Source organism: Erpetoichthys calabaricus, chromosome 2 (assembly GCF_900747795.2).
Source record: "Erpetoichthys calabaricus chromosome 2, fErpCal1.3, whole genome shotgun sequence".
In the NCBI taxonomy this organism is placed as follows: domain Eukaryota; kingdom Metazoa; phylum Chordata; class Cladistia; order Polypteriformes; family Polypteridae; genus Erpetoichthys; species Erpetoichthys calabaricus.
In genome coordinates, this window is record NC_041395.2 from 179,626,902 (window position 1) to 179,646,554 (window position 19,653).

At 38.9% G+C, this 19,653-nt stretch overlaps 1 protein-coding gene across 1 annotated transcript in view; it reads left to right on the plus strand.

Moving 5' to 3' along the window:
- The first annotated feature begins 1,367 nt into the window (after nucleotides 1–1,367).
- Nucleotides 1,368–19,653, plus strand: part of itga10 (integrin, alpha 10) — a 156,581-nt gene continuing 138,295 nt past the window's right edge. Inside the window, exon 1 of the mRNA XM_028794851.2 lies at nucleotides 1,368–1,901. Within this exon, the coding sequence (XP_028650684.1) occupies nucleotides 1,850–1,901 (52 nt within the window). The 5' untranslated portion in view covers nucleotides 1,368–1,849. The remainder of the gene's footprint in view (nucleotides 1,902–19,653) is intronic.

Sequence of the window (19,653 nt, forward strand, 5' to 3'; positions counted from 1 at the left end):
TAATGTCAAGTATGTTCCTTTGATTTCTGCAGAAGATTAAATTGATTAGAAAGTAATCATTTGAACATACTTGAAACCATATAAACAGTTGCTTGGCTACCCAAAGGTTTTCAGAGACTTGAGACCACTGAGGCTAGATAACAAAGAAAATACTCTCATGAAACCCCTTGAAAAAAGAAAACAGTATTGTGAAGGAGAAAACTTCTCACTATGGGAAAAAGGAGTTAATAGGAATCTACAGACACTGTCAGAGGGATTTTTTTAAGTAAAACCTGTGAATGTTCTCCTCGTGTCTGCGTGGGTTTCCTTCAGGTACTCCGGTTTCCTCCCACAGTCCAAAGACATGCAGGTTAGGTGCATTGGAGATTCTAAATTGTCCCTAGTGTGTGCTTGGTGTGTGTGTGTGTGTGTGTGTGTGTGTGTGTGTGTGTGTGTGCCCTGCGGTGGGCTGGCGCCCTGCCCAGGGTTTGTTTCCTGCCTTGCACCCTGTGTTGGCTGGGATTGGCTCCAGCAGACCCCCGTGACCCTGTAATTAGGATATAGCGGGTTGGATAATGGATGGATTAATGGATGGATGGATGGAAAACCTGTGAAGACATCAGAGTGTGAAGAAGTCTGGTAGGCTATAGGTGCTATACAGAGCTCAGAGATACTGAGACACTAGGGTTCAGTAGGATATAATCTCTAGCCATGTGGTCCTATAGCATCTCTGGGCCTTACATGATCCCAGTAGTGATTCCCAGACCTTGACATGTGGATACCTTAACACTGAGACAAACTGAATCTAGACTATGGAGGAGAGCTTAATAGGTTAGTGGCAGGAGAAAGAAAGACAAGGTTTCAGACAGACAGAAAGAGAGAGAGAGAGTAGGACAGATGGAGGTGAGAAGAATGGTTTTTGTAGTACCCAATAGGCAAGATGGGTCATCAAATCAGATGGTGAGTATTTCTAGTTTCTTTTGTGTGTGTATGCGTGTGTGTGCCTGTGTGTGTGTGCCTCCACCACTTTCTGTTCTCCCAGTGATAAATCCGGACTTATGAATTTTTTCTATTTGTATATGCATATTGTTTTTGTTACGCTGGTGATTAAAAAAACATTGAAGAGAAAAATCTGCAGGCTGTTGATGTTTAATGTTTACTTTTAAAATGTGAAGATCGTTAAACAAAATTATCACCTGAAAGGCGGCGGTGAAATAAACCCACGAAAGTATACCTATCCACCTATGTATTATGTTTATTCTTATTCTTGCATATTTAGCTTGGGTGGATTTTTAAAGTCACTGCCTTCCCCACCCAGAAAAAAAAGCGCGAGGGTTAAGACTCCTTATATGAAGCTGCGGTTTTGATAAATTTGGAACAGGCAGTGTAGGGCGCAGTGAGTCGGAGTGCAGAACAGAAACAAAGAGCACTGAAATGTCCTTGAGCAAAGCATCAAGTTTACCGCGCTAAAGGAAGGTGATCAGTCTCGGCTCTTGTTGGAAACTGGGTGTAACGGTAACGGTGCGCGTCTTAGTTTGTTAAGTATGTTTAAGAAGCGCGACTAGAGACTCGTGCAGAGGAATATCGGATCGAGTTCTCTCCGCCAAGATTAAACCAACACCTAAGGAAAACATGCTTTCTTTTCCAAAAGGAATGGAATACTACATAAAAACGACCAAATTAAGCAGTCGATAACTATATTAGTCTTATTCAAAACCAAAAACACGTTTTGCTTGGTCCTGCTTTAAAAGCATTAACTTCTTTAAACTCCTAAGGAGTACATTTGTGGGGAACAGTGAATCCTTTTTCGTGCCAAAGTGCAGCATCGAAGTGGAATCCCTGGGGACTTAACCCAAAACAAATAGCTTCAATGAAGTTCAACAGACGGGTCTGTTTTGCGCCAAGTGTGCTGCTACTCCGAGGTAAGTGTGCTGCCTATCGGCTCCTCTACTCTGCATGTCTCCAAGCCGTCACTTTCCCCTCTTTTTCTTCGTATAATACATCGAAAATATGTTCATAAACTTTTAAAATGTCATTGATGAGTTGATCATTTCTAGTAAAAAAGAAAATGGTTAAAGTAATTTAATTTATCCTTAACCTAAATCACGTTGCACGTGTGGTGAAATATTTACATCATCACAGACTGGCGTCCTGTCCGGGATTGATTCCTGCCATGGGCCCGATGTTGCCAAGAAAAACTCCAACCACCGAGACACTGATCTGATTAAGCAGGTTACATGATAGATGAATGGGTGTAGGTTTTGTGTGGTTATATATCAAAAGAAAAACGTCTCACACTGATTGTACCTTTTAAACAGGGCGTTTTTCAAAACACTTATTTTAAAAGATAAATTTGTGAATATGCCGTAGTGACTTTTAGTTGCATTATATTTGAATGCTAAAAATGTGGACTGAGTTTTTGTAGAATTCTGTATGGAATTTGAATAGCATATTTCCCTTTGAAACTATTTAGTACCGTTTTCTATTAAAGAGTCTATATAAAATACTAATTAATGTTTTTGAATGTTTTTTGCTTGCGATGGGCAGTTACTTCGAGTATTGGTCCTTATATTGCACCCTAATCTGCAGGAATGAGATCATTGTCGCGAACACGAACTGGATTAATTTTAATTGATACATGAACTGAAGCGTTAGCAGAATTATGCGCAAAGAATGAAACCTACATTTGCTGTACCTATACTGTGTTTTTGAACACAGTCTTAAGTCAGAGAATGAGAACGCGCCTGACTTCTGCAAAATTGTATTTCAATACGACTGGAAAGTACTTCCGTAAGGATTTTTCCTTTTCCGAACATATGTTGTAATTTGCTTTGGAATAAGTCACAATAACGTTTTCTTTAAAAGAAGTTTCATACAATTCTGATAATATTAACGTTAAAGACTGACTTTCTGAGATTTTCTGGCATCCCAACCGGTTTTTGATAGCCCACAGTTACTGGATTGAAAGATGGTGCTAAAGGCGGATTATTGATTGTACTCGAAACGTGCTTTTGACCGGTAATTCATTGTTCATACATTCATTGTGGCTTGATTTTGGATGAATATCAAATTTTATTGTACCTGAAAATTCCATATATAACTGGTACTGGTATAACATTGGCACTGGTATAACACTACCAGTGTTGTGTTTTCTCATATGCAGTAAAAGCAGAAGATATCCAAAAGATCTATAATTAATATCACTACTCAAATTAAGGTGGTTTCATCTTTGTCTATTTTTTTTCCATTAGGTATGACATGATATATTCAAACTGCATTTTTCCCAGAAGGATGCCCCTCAGGAAGTGCTTTAATCAAATTGCTCATCAGAAGTGTTTTTCAAGACTTTTGATTTTTAAGAGGAAAAAAATGACATTAGCAGATTTTATGTTGTGACCTAGCTTGGTGATGGAGCTTATATTTGAGTCAATGTCTTCTGCAGGTGTTTCTGCATGCGCTGCGCTACACTTACATCCTCTACACAAGCACACTTACCTAGAATATAGAATATTTTGTGCTTTTTTATTTAAGCAGCTGCTAAATATGTTATTCATATACTCCAGAGAAATGTTCTTCAAACTTTTAGTTTAAAACAACACCCTTCCCACTGGAGATCTCTTGGCAGAGTTAAAAATTTACTTTCCAGCCTTGCCATGTTTTGGGGATTAACAGTGTATGTTATCCTGATGGTAAGGTAAACTATAGGTTAAGGGCTAAAGTGGAAGCTTGTATCCACATTTATTAGTAACAAACTTTCTTATATTGTTTTGTTGCCTGGTGCTCTTTGTTCCTTTATTATTACTCTGGATTGTACGCTTTTTGTTTGTTTCATAATTCTTTCCAGAGAATTAATTTCGTTGTATTCCACTTTCCTTTATCATCAGCAATATATTCCCTTCCTCCTACTTTGTCACCTGTTAAACTAGCATTAGTTTAACAGGTGACAAGATCACATTAAAATGTGATCTTGTCTCATCCTTCTCCAATCTACCCAATGTACTGCACTTCAATTTTCAGCTCCACTACTCCATCTACTTCCAAAACAAGTGTGCTCCCCTTGCTTCTTCTGAATTATTGTGGCTTTAATTATCTCCTGTTATTTTCTACTGCAGTTTGTTCCATTGTATTATCACTCTACTGTATCACCCTTTTTCATCTGCTGTTTTGTCTCCCTCCAACTTTGGACAGATTCTTCTCTCTAGACAATGTTCTGTCTCTCCATCTGGATGTCTCCTCCTATTCTACTGTGCTGGACTACATTACCTCTGCTTAAAGGGCTCCGTCTGTTTCCCCAAACCCTCTCACTCTTCTTGCTGCATCCTGCACTCCTCACAATATGCTGAACTCTGAAAAGCTTCACTCCACCCAGGTGGGGCTGGCCAGATCAGTCAGAGAGCACTTCATAGCAGAAAGATGTAATTTCATTAAAAGACACACATCAGAACGAGGGAGCCTGGGATTTAATTAGCTGTTCTTTGTAATTTCAACTTTTATTGTTGTAACCATTGATTCGGAAGACCAGACATTGGTTTTTACCACTCCCTGGCATCTTGAGAGACAGTCAAAAGTCAGACATTTTAACTGTTCTTGGTCGATTCTGTTTTGAAGTGGCAGAAACAGCAGCAGCTGCCAGTGTAATTGCCGGTTGTGTTGGGCTCGGGGGCTTTTCCTTGACTCTAAACTGCAGGCTTGTTCGGCAGACAGAGAGCTTCTGTCTCCGGAGCACACGCCCCTGCATCCGTGTATGAAGCCTCCCAAAGCTGGCCCTGAAAACTCACAGCTCCCCTAAGAAAGTTTCCTTTTAAAAAGCCGGTGTGCTGGAAGGCTATGCTTGGAAAAATATTTCTGGCGTTTACCCCAGTCGCGTGGGCAGCAAATGCGAAGACTGTCAAGAGTTTAGAACAGGTACACAAGGAAAAACAAAAGTCGTGAACACCAAGAACTGCTTAAAGGAGGGCGTCGGTCTGAGTGCAAACTCATAAGAACTGACCGCGTCTTGCACGTTTCCTAAAAGGGATATTGTTATCCAGTTGTTTGGTTAATTTCAGTCTCGCATGTAAATACCATCGCATGATTTAATAAAATATTTAGAAATCTCTAACAGTCTGAACTACAAATAAACAACGGAATTGATTGAAGTCTTTGTATGCGTGTGTACAAACGTATAAGATCTGACGGTAGGGAGATGGAATCAGATGAGTATAACAGTGGGGGTACGTGCCACTTATACTCATATATCAGACTGGAGAGTTACGTCACGGGAGAGCTCCCAAAGCGCCAATACCCAAAGCGCGGCGCGGCCTGTTTAACTGCCACGCCCCCTGCTGGCCTCCAGTGCTGGAGGTCACCTGTGTACGGATACACAAAGTTGAGTGAGCGTTTTCAGAAAGCTACACGAAGGTATCTTTTTTCAATAAAAAAGGAAGGATTTATCATTGAGTTTTTTTTTTAATAAACATTCATCATGGTGTTTTTCATCCTTATGTAAAAGAGGGATAGAGAGTTATACACGAATGTCAATTCATATTTGAATGTGTACTTATTATGTAGGCAGTGCAGAGCTTAGTGCTGATGCTACACAACTCTAAAGTCCTGACTTGAAATATCAGCAGATACCCAGTCATTTGAAGTTTAAAAGAGGACTCTGGTTTTCCTTCTAATCCTAAATACATGTGTTTTTTCGTAATTTGATTAATCCTAAATGGGCCCGACATGAATGACTGAACTCAGGGCCTGTGCATGGGATGAGGCAATAAGGTGATCTCCTTGAGATACACTTTGGTGTGGGCTGCACTTTCATCAAATAGTATTATATTTTTTAACATTATGAAATAGTAATACTAAACATTAGAATTAATTCTAAACCTTATATATTACCTGTAACAACTGTAATAAATATTTTCATTTTAAAAGTGTTAAATTTTCCAGAACAACGAGTACCTGAAAATCAAAACATTGCATGCCCATTTCAAGACTACATATCTAAGCATGATCTTGGTGTGCGTATTTCTGATTTTTGGATATCTTATTGGGCTATGTATTGTGATTTATGTAATAATGTAAAATTTAGTTAATTTCTGGAAGGGTATTAAGGTATCAGTCATATGAGCAATGTCTGATAAATGTCTCTTAAGTTTGCAACACAGAAGTTTAGTTAAAAAAGGGCAAAAGAGTTAGAAAGTGCTAAGGGAAAGACGCTAGCAGGATGAGTGAAACAACCAAGTTTGCAGTTGTAGAACTGAATTTAAGTATTTTTTATGGGTCAAGCAGAAGCAGTGAAGTGTTTATACGTGTTTATTGTTTTTAAATTATATTTTGTGTGTTTTATTAGTTTAAAGTTGAAATTTTTGATTTTTCCCAAAAAAAATCATACAATTTTAATTTAGTATTTTGTCTGTTGTTACATGGATGCTCTGCATTATGGGAATATTGTATTGTGAAACCTGTATCGCAGTACATATTGCATGTAGATGAAGTGGATTATCTCATACCTAGCAAGGATATATGAAGTGAAGCAGGAACTAAAATGCACCTTGCATTATTTAAAGTGATGGCCCTGAGTGTACCATACTATGGGTTGGCCCAAATTAGGAGTTGGTTGCTACCTTAGTCCCAAAGTTATAAAGGTATACTTTATCCCCAATCACCATAAACTGAATTAAGCAGGTTATACAAAAGAAAGCTACTATTTCAGCAGCCTCTGTTAATTTTTTGTGAGCCGTTTTAAATGCCAATGTGAAGGAATAATACTAAGAATAAAGTCAATGTGTACGGATGCGTAAAGAAAAGTACTGTTCTCAATACGATTACATAAACTCAATAGCTCCAGCAATACAAATAATATAAGAACATTGCTTCTTGGTAGTAGTAAAGTGGCATCAAAATTCTAGCAAGAATGTCAGAGAATAAACTAAAGAAGTACAGTGTTTGAAAGCAGGAAAGCACACTACAGCATAATAAAAGAAGACAATGTAATCAGCACAGTGGTGTGATATGAGAGAGTACCAGGGAGTGTATCACAGAATAGCAGAAGGAGAAGAGGCAATGCAAGAGTCCATGTATGAGTAAGAGAAGTGTGAGGCAATCAGACATGTCTGTTGCATGATAATCTGCCATTCTGAAAACCAGCTGGATCTTTGTATTTTATTAGTTGTCAATTTTTCAAAGTCAGTTTATCTATGTGGTTGAAGGGATAATTTTCTTAATTTTCTTTTTTCACATGTGCAATCTTTATCTTTGGAAAGTGTTAAAAGATTTAAATTTGTCATCTCATGTTTAGGACAGTCACAGTTTGTGGGGCTGCTTTCAAATTTAACTCATTAGTGTTTATTTAGACTGTATCATTTCCAGCTCTCTTAGCTATCTTCTGAAGAGCTTTTTAACTGACATATCAACTGTGGGTCATTTAAAGACTGCAGACTTTTAATACTTGATTAGTACCATAGACTGCAAACCAGTTACATACTTTTTACATCATGAAGTTCATTTGAGAGGAAGGTCCTGAAACAGCTCTGGCCCCTGGATTCAGAACATTTTGATCCTAAGCAGTGTGCCTATCAGACACATATAGGTTTGGAGGATGCCCTGATCTATATGCTCCACAGTGCCTACTCCCATATGGACAAAGATGGCACCACAAGTCTGTTAATGTTCTTTGATTTTTCCAGTGCCTTTAACACCATTCTGCTTCATGAGCTGGGGAAAGAGCTTAAGGCTATTCATCTAGATGCCCACACAATCTCCTGGACCCTGGACTACCTGACCAACAGACAGTTTGTGATGCTGAGACACTGTGTGTTAGAAATGGTAGTGTGTAATACGGGAGCACCCCACTGAACTGTCTTGTCTCCCTTCCTGTTTACCCTGTATGCAACAGACATCCAGCACAGTACCAGCTCTTGCCACCTACAGACGTTTTCAGATGGCTCTTCCATCATGGGCTACATTAGTAATGGAGACAATTCAGAGTACAGGAGGTTTGTAGAGGTCTTCATATTATGGTTCAGGGAGAACTGCCTGCAGCTCAATATTTGCAAGGCAAAAGAGCTGATGATGGACTTCTGCAATGCCATAGACCATCTGAGGCCAGTCATCTTTCAGGGGGAGAACATGAAATGGTACAGAGCTACAAGCACCAGGGAATCCAAACAAAAGCAAACTGGAATGGTGTGACAACACAGTGATGCTGTACAAGAAAGGCCAAAGCAGATTGTACTTCTTAAGGAGTCTTGTGTGTTTTGTTGTATGTAGCAAGCTCCTGGAGATGTTCTCTTATTCCATAGTAGCCAGTGTATTATTCTATTCCGGGGTCTCCAGGGGAAGCAATTTGACCTTAAAACATGCACAATGCCGGAAATAAACTTGTCAGGAAAGCCTGCTTCATCACAGTGCTAACACTGGACACACTGGAAGCTGTTTTGGAAAGGAGAATTGTAGCAAAATTGGATACCATCAGGAAAAATCCCCTCCATTCCCTCTAGTTAATGCTGTCTTGAGGTACTTTTAGCCAATGACTTTGTACTCCGCGATGTGCTCTGCCTGCTGCTATCAGGCAATTCAGTGCTTCCTCCTGATGTCCCAGACTAAATACTTGTACTCTTTAAGTTCATTTTGCAATTTCTGCCCAATATACATTTATTAATTTATTGATTGATTGATTGTATTATTGGTCCCGGGAGTTTATATATTTTATTTTTTATTTCCCATTAGGATTAATTAAATTTATCTAATCTTATCTGTTAAAACAGATCTATGGCATTGTGTTTAGGGAAGTCTCCAGAAAAACTTACTTTGTGAGTGAGTATATGCAGTATAGTGAGAACGTAAGTTGAATTTAGGAAATCACGTTTGTTTCTGAGTCTACTCCAGTGTTCATTTTGCTATTTTTTAAAAAGAATAATGGACATTTTTTTCAGTTGGTTTGTAGCTGCATATTTTTGAGAGTGAGTCCTATTTTCACTTAACACTTTATCATGTGACAATTTTGCTTTTTGAAAGTAAATATTTTGTATTTTGTGATTTGTTATTGGTGTCAATGTTCAGACATGCTGGTAAGGAAGTTTATTTTGTACATTTTATTTTTCAGAAAGGTGTTGCAAAAAATAAGCAATGGATCTATTTGTGTGTCAGTGTATTGCTATCCACTCATCTATTCATTTACTAACCCACTTACACAGTTCTAGATCATTAAGAGTCGGTGCCTATCACACAACATTGGACAAAAAGGCAGGTGTCCATTGTTGGATGTGGCAACAGTCCATCACCGAGCACACCCATGCCATGCACAAGCCTACACACACTCACACCAGGACATTTTATAATTTAAAATTAAATTTTACACACACTGGTTTAGCGTATCTATCTATCTATCTATCTATCTATCTATCTATCTATCTATCTATCTATCTATCTATCTATCTATCTATCTATCTATCTATCTATCTATCTATCTATCTATCTATCTATCTATCAAACCGTTGTATCTGCAACAGAATCATAGTGAGGTAAAAAAATATACTGGCAGCATTAGATTGGTTGAATTGTATACAGGCCAGGCAATAAAACAATTTATTCAACATGCTCATCTTTAAGGCAAGTGAGGAAGCCAGGCTGTATAGATACAGACTTCCTTCAAAAACAGACCGTCATGCAAATGTCATAAAGAAGGGCCTGGACTAGATTCAAACCCAAGTCCAATGAGATCTGCAGCAACACTAACGACTGCAACCCATATACACCTTAAAAGCATGCACTTCTATCCAAAATGGTTTTATTCTGCTACTCTGAAGGTGTTTGTTAATGTGTGTCCTGTAGTCCCAGTAGTGTTTTGTTGTTAGCTGCACAGTGAAATCTGGCTTTTGTAGTAATGTAGAATATAACTTGCTGTATAAATATGTTTTACATAGGATAGAAATGTCTTAAATAGACTAATCACATCATGCCTGTATATGAAATCTGCAAATGAAGCCACGTCCCCTTGTACTGCTAGGCAGTATCATGCAGGATGGTTGGCAACTTTTCTTGATACACATATTCATGTGAATGTAGCAGTGCTAATATTCACTTCAAGCACATCATAATGTGCAAAACTCATTGTTGGGGAAAATTTAATTGTTGTTTTTGATTTTTTTTAAAGTAAATCAAAAAATGTATTCACAGAGAACTTTCATTTCTTTTCTTTGTTTCAAGAATATTTAGGTTAAAGACAACCTCCTTAACTCCAGCCTGCCACAGACCAGCTACGGTTTTTGTACATTTGTACATGATTTCGATGATAATCAAGGCTTAAATAAAAGGAAACACCTGAACCTTTCTGAATTTGTATTCCAGGATATTTTCACACAAACCCAGTAATGGGCATGGAACAATTTACAGTACCATTACACATTTTTTAAACTTATTTTTAGGGTCCCCCTCACAATGTTAATTATGAGTCTTCTGGGTGGTTTAAAAGATTAATTAGGGATTCCTGACCCTCAGTCAATAGGAAAGTCAACTAGATGGCAATTGAACCCAGAACTCCAAAGCAAAACAATTGGAAGCTTCAGCAGTATTACAGATCCTAATAGTGAATACTGTCTACCTTCACTAGTGACCTATATACAATATCACAGATTTTATGTTGAAAACATGTAAACATCAGTGTTAATCATTCTTTTTGGGAATTTCTAAAAAGTTTGGTTGAAAAAAAATGCTGTTTGAATATGCTTTATTAATGTAAAACTTAGTGTTAATTTAATCAATATTTGTTGTTTCTTTCAAGTTTTTTAGTTTTCTCTCTTTTTGCTTTTTGAAGTCTTTGTTGTTAAAGTAAATTGTACTGTTGATTTACTGTCAGTGGCACTGGATGTTGGTACAGTTCCTTCCTCTTACTACCTCTTAACCTGCTAATACTCTAATTTTAAAACAGCAATAATTGTCCTATATTGTGGGACTTGCAAGGGGCTTTGGGATGGTGTTCACTGTAGAAAGGTGCTATATTAAATAAAGATTGTGGTTATGTGTTATGTGATCACTCTCTTCAGCAAACGATTATACACTTTCAAAATTTAGAAATGCCACATGCCCATTAAGAATGTTTTAATTTTTAAATGTCTGATATTTTCTCTTATTTTTGTAAATAGTTTTGCAGAATTTTCAGTGCCATTTTGTCAGTTGTTGTTTTTTGTGCGAGCCCCAGGTTTATGGTAGGTAATGATGCCCGCTAATAACCATGTTATCATTAGATGTGCGATGCCAGCGCACTGCTGCTATGATAGAAGGTTGTCACCCTCAAGAATATATCTGAACATTAAAGAGTTTTTCCTCAAACTATGACAATAAGATATATTTCTTCATTAATTTTCCTGGCTTCCAACGTAGCTTTATTTGATTTTATATTTGGTTAGTAGATTGGCTGGATGAACAATCGTTTGTCCTCTCATATTCCTCACTTTTGTGTGATTCTAGACTATTCTTTGCAAATTTCCTAATAAAATCTCTGTTACATTCAACTGATTAAAATAAAATGCTAGAAATATTAACCCACTATAAGCATATTGGTTACATTCACAACACCTAGTACCATGTGCAACATGTATGTACATGTGTTTAAATTTGTAGTCTTTCATCATGCAGTAGAGGTTTAAGATGCAGTAGGTGTAATGCTCTAAGAAACAGTCTTTTGAATATTTTATTAAAGTGTTATATTGCAGCTTTTTCTTGTGTCATTGCTGGTAAAACTATCAGGCATGGGTTAAACACCTTCCTATTTTAGATGGTGCTGTGAGAATTAATAAAATTAGCATTTCCACCATATATTGACAGTAGGTAGCAGGTGTTTTTCTTGGAATGCTGTGTTCTTCTTCCGCCATGCAAAGTGCTTTTTGTTATTACCAAATAACTCAATTTTTGTCTCATCAGTCCAAAGCACTTTGTTCCAAAAGGAATCTGGCTTGTCTAAATGAGCATTTGCATACAACAAGAAACTCTGTTTGTGGCGTGAGTGCAGAAAGGGCTTCTTTCTCATCACCCTGCCATACAGATGTTCTTTGTGCAAATTGCGCTGAATTGTAGAACGATGTACAGATACATCATCTGCAGCAAGATGTTCTTGCAGGTCTTTGGAGGTGATTTGTGTGTTGTCTGTAACCATTGTCACAATCCTGCGCATTTGCTGCTCCTGAATTTTTCTTGGCCTACCAGACCTGAGTTTAATAGCAACTGTGTCTGTGGCCTTCCATTTCCTGATTACATTCCTTACAATTGAAGCTGACAGTTTAAACCTCTGAGATAGCTTTTTGTAGCCTTCCCCTAAACCATGATTTGTTTTCAGATGTTTTGAGAGTTGCTTTGAGGATCCTATGCTGTCACTCTTCAGAGGAGAGTCAAAGGGAAGCACAACTTGCAATTGACCACCTTAAATACCTTTTCTCATGATTGGACACACCTGTCTATGAAGTTCATGGCTTAACAAGCTAATCCAACCAATTTGGTGTTGCAAGTAATTAGTATTGAGCAGTTACATGCATTCAAATCAGCAAGATTACAAGGTTAACCACATTTTTGCACAGCCAGTTTTTAACATTTGATTTAATTTCATACAACTAAATACTGCTTCACTAAAAATCTTTGTTCGGAAAACACCCCAGTACTCAGATGTTCCTAGGAAATGAAAGATATACCACTGTTATCTTTTTTTGTTGAAAGTAGAGTAAATTATTATGCAGGCTGAGAGGGGTTCCCAAACTTTTTCATATGACTGTAGTCTGGAAAAAATGAAGGAAAAAGTGTAAACCTTAAAACAGTTTAAGAACCAAGCATTGTTGTGCTAAAGTATTCCCTTCATGTTAAAACAAAGTGTAGTTGCTTTCTGACCATACAGCTCCCTCTTTTAAAATTAACATCATTGGCATGTGACCATAGCCAGTGATGTCAGACACACTTGTAGCCATGGAGGCTGACTTGTTATAAACAGCATTTTCTTTTCAGCTTATAATAAATACATGTGCCATTTGGAATAAGAAGTTGTGCTTTGCTTTTCACAAAACGAAAACAACCATAACAATAACAATCTTTCTGTGTTATTCCATTTGAAGACATGGAAATTGAAATGATCAATATGACATTATGACTATATTATGACTATATTTATGACTATGACTATTATTATGACTATAACACTAACCTTTGAATGCATTGCGGAAAGCTTATGAAATTAAAAGTGAAAATATGAAAGTCTCCCAAAATGTGTCTGTATTAAAAGTTGCATCAAAACAAAGCAAATGTTATCCTCCGTTGTTTATCAACATCTGTTAATTTGCTGATGACACTTTGGTTTGCTAAAAGTGCATGAGAAGTGATACCTCCCATTTCCTGAACAGGTGGAGACAATAACACTGGATCTTAGCAAAGTTTTCCTAAGACGTGCAAAGGGTAGGTGAACTTTTAAAAACTGCACAATTCTGATTTTTACTTTTTAGCAAAAGGTTTTCAATTCGACTCTTTTGATTTTGCATAATGTACATTGTTTTGTAGACAAACAATGTGAAACAAAACAATGTGAAAAGTTTTTCAGCTGAATAATTTTTCAAGGCACCAACATAGACATAGACATATGTGATGTAAGCTGATCAACCTACTTGTACCACAGGTATCACTCCAAGATTGGGGGGTATTACCCTTCCCTGAATTTAGGACTGGAGGGCAACTGACCCAATGCCCTCACCATAGATATTGCTGGTGTTCATAGCATTCACTCTTTAGTGATGTGTGATGTCATAACAACCAGTCCTAAAATTTTAGAGTGTGATATCACAATCAAAGCATGTTTTAACAGACTGTGACACTCATCATGTTCTTGTTCTGATTATAATCTCTGCTTAGTCATGCTCTAACAGAACTAAAACTCATATGCTCATTTCCTATAGTGATGTCTCTAGTGATACTGAGAAACAAATGAGTTGCATTAGTAGACCTGCCTATGAGACAGTGACAGAAGGTAAGAGGGAGAGAGACATAATTTGGGTGTAAACCTGCTTGTTGTAATCATATTCCTACATGGATATTTAGTTCCTGTATGATAGCACTGGTATTTTCTTGGAGAGAACAAGATGGCTCCTTTATTTTAAGATGATGTCATTAAATAGGTGGATGTCACATTGCGTTAGTGTCTCTTTCTCTCTCTCTCTCTCTCTCACACCCATTTTCTCCTTTCTTTTTGTGTTTTTCTGCTTACTATTTAAGGGAAAATGGCAGATTCAGGAGTGCTAGATACTGGGCAAGCATCAATAAATATGGCTGTAGAGTGACCCAAAAAGAAGTATTCTTTTTTGGCATGATGATGATGTCTGTTGAGTGAGATGAGGGTCTTTCTGTGAAATCATCCATACATTGATCAGACACTTTAGTGTCTGTCAATTGCCTGGCTGGAATACGAAATTAGTAATTTCATGATGGTGTACTCTGTTATATGATGTGGAATGATGTGCTTGCTTATTGACATCTCCATTGTGAACTCCATAGACTGCTCCATAGTGGTGTGGATATCAGCATGGTTACTGTTCTGCTTGACACTGTTCACAAGATGAAAATTGCGAAGTGTCTGGCCTTTTGGAAAACAAAGATGTAATGACTAAAAAGACTAAAGGCCCATTGCGTTGTGCTTTGTATGAAAATTATCTATGTATCAGAGCTTCTGGAAAAGCCACGCTTTTAACTTTTTTTAAAATGTTATGTTTCTATTTTCCAGTATATTAATTTGTATTCTATACTGTCTCAGAGAGATTTAAGGGACCCTGCTACTGGTGACCCATGACAATTGGCTTGGGTTCAATGTTAGAATGTATTTATGTTCGGTTTTGTGAAGAGGAGCAAAACACTACAATTTCCACTCTGTGGATAATGAAGTCACATTAAAGCTAAGTCTGTTATCCCACTATAGCTGCAGATACAATCATTGCCAGATTGGACAGTTTTACATTAATTTGGTTTATTTTAGATAGAATTATGTAAGAAAAAATGAGCTTCAGCAAGATGGGTAACCTTGGGCAATCTTTCTTAAAAATGACATAATAGGTACTTCACTTTTACATAGAACCCCAATACTCTTAAGTTTTTGAATGGCTGACCAAACCTTTTACTTCATGATAAACAGAAGCACACTGAAAGTGATTTAGCTATCCTAACTGTGAAAGCAGAAAGTTTTTCTGATCTTTGTGCAGATTTCACAGGAGATTGTGAAGTTTCTGATTGAAGCAAGTTGAATTAGGCTATATTCATACTATTGTCTTTAAACATTATAAAAGTGTTAATGTGATGTAGCAGGTAGTGTGGATATGGTGATTAAGAATTTGGACTTCACACTCTAAGGTTGTGGGTTGAAATCTTGCTGCTGGCACTCCAATTGGAAAACCAAAAAAAAATGTAACCAGTTGTGTTTTAATGTTGTAAGCTGCCTTGGATAAATGTATCAGCCAAATAAGTTAATAATGTAATTTTACTGTACATATTTCATTACACACTGGTGAAAGGTAAAGTGTTCCACTTAATTTCTTAATACAAGCCTAATTTTTGTTTTCAGTTTACTGAACCTATCTTTTGCAACTTGGTTACATGATTCATCATTTGATGTATGTACTTGGACACATCATCAGAACCTGGTGTCATTGGGTGTTTCAGGTCTTTAGAACTATCACACACCCTCTTCCAGAAGACTCAACTGAGGTTGATCAGGCTTCAGCCTCTGTCCAAGTGGCTTACTACAGCCCCACAGCTCTCTTCTCTTCAGCCAGAGCCCTCGGGAGGCTTTCTCTGCAGCCTCTGTTATTTCTGATCACTCTTGCCCTTGACAGCCCTCAACCATCACTTGGTATTTTGCCTTCTTCCTCTCTCAGGCCTCCTCCATCCTGTCCTCCCATAGACGCATAAGCACAACCTGGATGAACTCTTTTGTGGCCTCTGAACGGATAAGGATGTCAGGTCTCAGTGTAGCCTGGATGATGTGAGATGGTATTATAAGTTGCTTTTCAAGGTCAACTGACATTATCCAGCCCCATGCTGTGTGCAGACGAATCTCATTGTGCTTTAATAGCTACCTTGGCTGCACTCCCTCCTTGATAAATGCCACCACTTTGGTGGACATGCGGACACTTCTACTGGCATCTGTCCACTTGCTGTACTCTTCTGTCACTGACGTGACCACTTGATCATGTCGCTATCGATATCAGCCCTCCCCTAGAACCTTAGTGCAGCAGTTTAAGCTATGCTCCAACGTTCCCTTCCCTGAACAGAGGTAACAGGCTGGTCAATGGATCTTTTCCCATAAGGAAAGTTTAGATGGGCTTGGTAGGACATCATAGACTCCCTGAATCAGGAACTTAATCCTTCCAGATGTCCTCCCAGGTGATCTTCCACTCTAAAACCTGCTCCCACCTCATCCATGCTCCTTGCTGCTTCATGGCCACTGTTTTGTGATTCCTTTCCTCCTTGATGGCTGCTTGAAGTTTCCCCAGCCCAAACTACTTCTCATTTTTCCTTGGGCAGTGTTGTAATTTTCTGTCCCAGCACCTTCCCAAGCTCAGCTCTGCCCTGCCCTACTCTTCCCACTAGAACTTTGTGCTGAAGTCAGGCTTCTGCTTGTCTCACAGCTTTGCCTTCCACTTCCTCCCTGTCCTTACTGCAATCCCTGCTCTGGCCACCTTTAGGTCACCTGACTCTGTATACTGCATGTGTTTTCTCACTCTAGTGACCATAAACTCCTTCTTTACTGAGCTAAATGGGATTGTTAGCTTATTGCTGTTGTCATACAGTGTAATACTGCTCAAGCTTCATGGCAGACCTAACCATCTCCAAAGATCACTGCTGACCAATTGCTCAAAAACGTCCACTGCCTTAACAGATACCTTATAGATCAACAAAGGCTAAAGAATCCTTGGTAGGATCCCATGCTGGCAGATCCAGGCTTTAAATTTTCCGGGAAGCCCAAACCTATCCACTGCCTTCAGCCGTCCCTTTGGCTTGTTGCTTAACCTTTGATGGCTTCTGTGTCTCTTAGGCAACAGTTAAATGTCTTGCCCAAACTATTCACTGGTTGCTCTGTTATGGATGGTATCTGTTCTCCTCCCACTCTCAAGGGGAACTTGTCCATGACCCTCCCTTTCTTCTGCACCATTGACCTGGGGCCTCATGTATAAACGGTGCGTACGCACAGAAATGTTGCGTACGAACGTTTCCACGCTCAAATCGTGATGTATAAAACCTAAACTTGGCGTAAAGCCACGCACATTTCCACGGTACCTCATACCTTGGCGTATGCAATTTCTCCACTCGGTTTTGCAGACTGGCGGCACCTGGTGCTACTGTTCCTGTGTGGTCACCCTTTCTTTCTTAGGTCCACATTCCTGACGCGGCTTTATAAATACACTGAAACTAACTGCATATTGTTTATTAGTGTAATGCATCTGATTGTAATTAACCTGCAGCAATATAATGGTCCAGGGAATAGCCATAGTATTCCAAATACCATAACTGCTTTAGCATTGTAACTCTCACTGCATCTTCTTCATCTTTCAGCTGCTCCAGTTAAGGGTTGCCACAGCAGATCATCTTTTTCCATATTACTCTCACTGCACCACTTGGAGTATTTATATCACTGTATCTGAGTGGGGAATCACAGCAGCAGCTGATCGGAAAGAGAATTATCGGTATACAGCATGAAGCAGACGCTGACTCAGCCATGGCAAAACGCTTTAGAGACTTCCCAGTACAGACTTCGCGGTTTAGAAAAAGTTTCATCCCAAGAACTCTAAACGCACTAAATCAGTCCATCAAGTGCTCCTTGTAGAACTGTTTGTACTTATAAGTATAATTACCTCACTGTAAACTTGCACTACAGTTATATTGCACAACCTGTGCCACTTTATAAAGCGCGTATTTACATATGATGACGGCATTAATTTTTAAGATGAAATGCAGCAAAATATGTTGATTATATTATACAGATAAAACTTTAACTTCATTTAAATAATCTGTATTGTTAATAATTAAACATGTGAGGACACGGTGCCGCAGCGCTAGCTAGTTCAGGGATTGTTCCTGCATTGCGTTGTATTCTTGCGCTGACGCGACACTGGAAAGATAGACGGATAGAATAATTAAACATGTACTACAAAGATGTTTCAATGTTCCTTAAAAGTTTTGAAGAATTGGCGTTCTAAGCTTACAAATGGCTTCACGTCTATTACATAGCTGATTGTGTGGCGATTGGGTATTTGGAGAAAGAAAAGTAAGGACAGGAATTGGAGGTTAGTATGTTTGAAAGAGACAGTACTGCTGTGATAAATTACGTCATTGAAGGTCGCGCATGGCACAGCAAGCCTCTTGCGTGAGATATGAACAAGCACTGCGCCACCGTGTTGCCATGTTTAATAACATGCTTTCATTCCTATCATCATGAAAAAGATATCACGTATACATCTCAGTATTTTAATTATTCAGAGAGCTGTAATATCATGAATGTAATGGATTATGTGTCCTGTAGGATCATCATGGCGCCGCAGATGGCAGCCTCGGTGCCTCGTTCCTTGGTGCTTTCTCTGTTTTTGTTTGTTTGTTCAGTGATAAGCTGTCCCCCTCTGATCACATACAGCAGAGAGGAACTCTTACACATCGGTTAATTTGCTGGTGAAATTTTTTCACTGTCTTTCACTCAAACAGAATACTTTACAGAACTTTTAGTCGGAGGAGCAGCCGCCCTTTACGGAATTAGAAGGAGACGCCGACGAGGGAAGCGAGCCGGAGCGCTTGTTAAACTGCGCCACCGGGGATTTCGAACTGCGCTCCCTTCAATACACCTGGCGAACGTCCGCTCTTTGGCCAACAAGATGGACGAACTGCTACTGTTAAACAGAATAAACACGGACTTTTCCAGATCTGCCGTCCTGTGCTTCACTGAAACCTGGCTTGGTGAGCACATCCCCGATAGCGCATTATACCTGCCGAGCTTCCAACTTCTCCGTGCGGACCGCGTCACGGAGCTCTCGGGGAAAACGAAAGGAGGCGGAATCTGTTTCTACATAAACGAAGGTTGGTGTACAGATGTCACAGTACTAATCAAAACATGCAGCCCTCACTTAGAGTCTTTTTTCATCGACTGTAAACCGTTCTATTCACCACGGGAGTTTTCCTCGTTTATTCTGGTTGGTGTTTACATCCCACCTCAGGCCTGTGTTAGTGAAGCATTACAACACCTGGCTGACCAGATAACTAACATGGAGCACAAACAATCGGACTCCCTGCTCATTGTTCTTGGTGATTTTAACAGAGCAAACCTCAGGCAAGAACTGCCAAAATTCAGTCAGCATATTAAGTGTCCTACCAGGGACAAAAACGCACTGGACCACTGCTACACTACATTAAAGGATGCTTATCGCTCTGTCCCTCGTGCTGCCCTGGGACTCTCTGACCACTGCTTGGTTCATCTTCTCCCGACTTACAGGCAGAACTTAAGATCTGCAAAGCCTGTGGTGAAAACGGTGAAGAGATGGACCAACGAGGCAAAGCTGGAACTACAAGCCTGCTTTGACTGTACTGATTGGAGTGTTTTTGAGTCTGCAGCGACAGACCTGGATGAGCTTACTGACACTGTGACATCCTACGTCAGTTTTTGTGAGGATATGTGTGTGCCCATGAAAACTT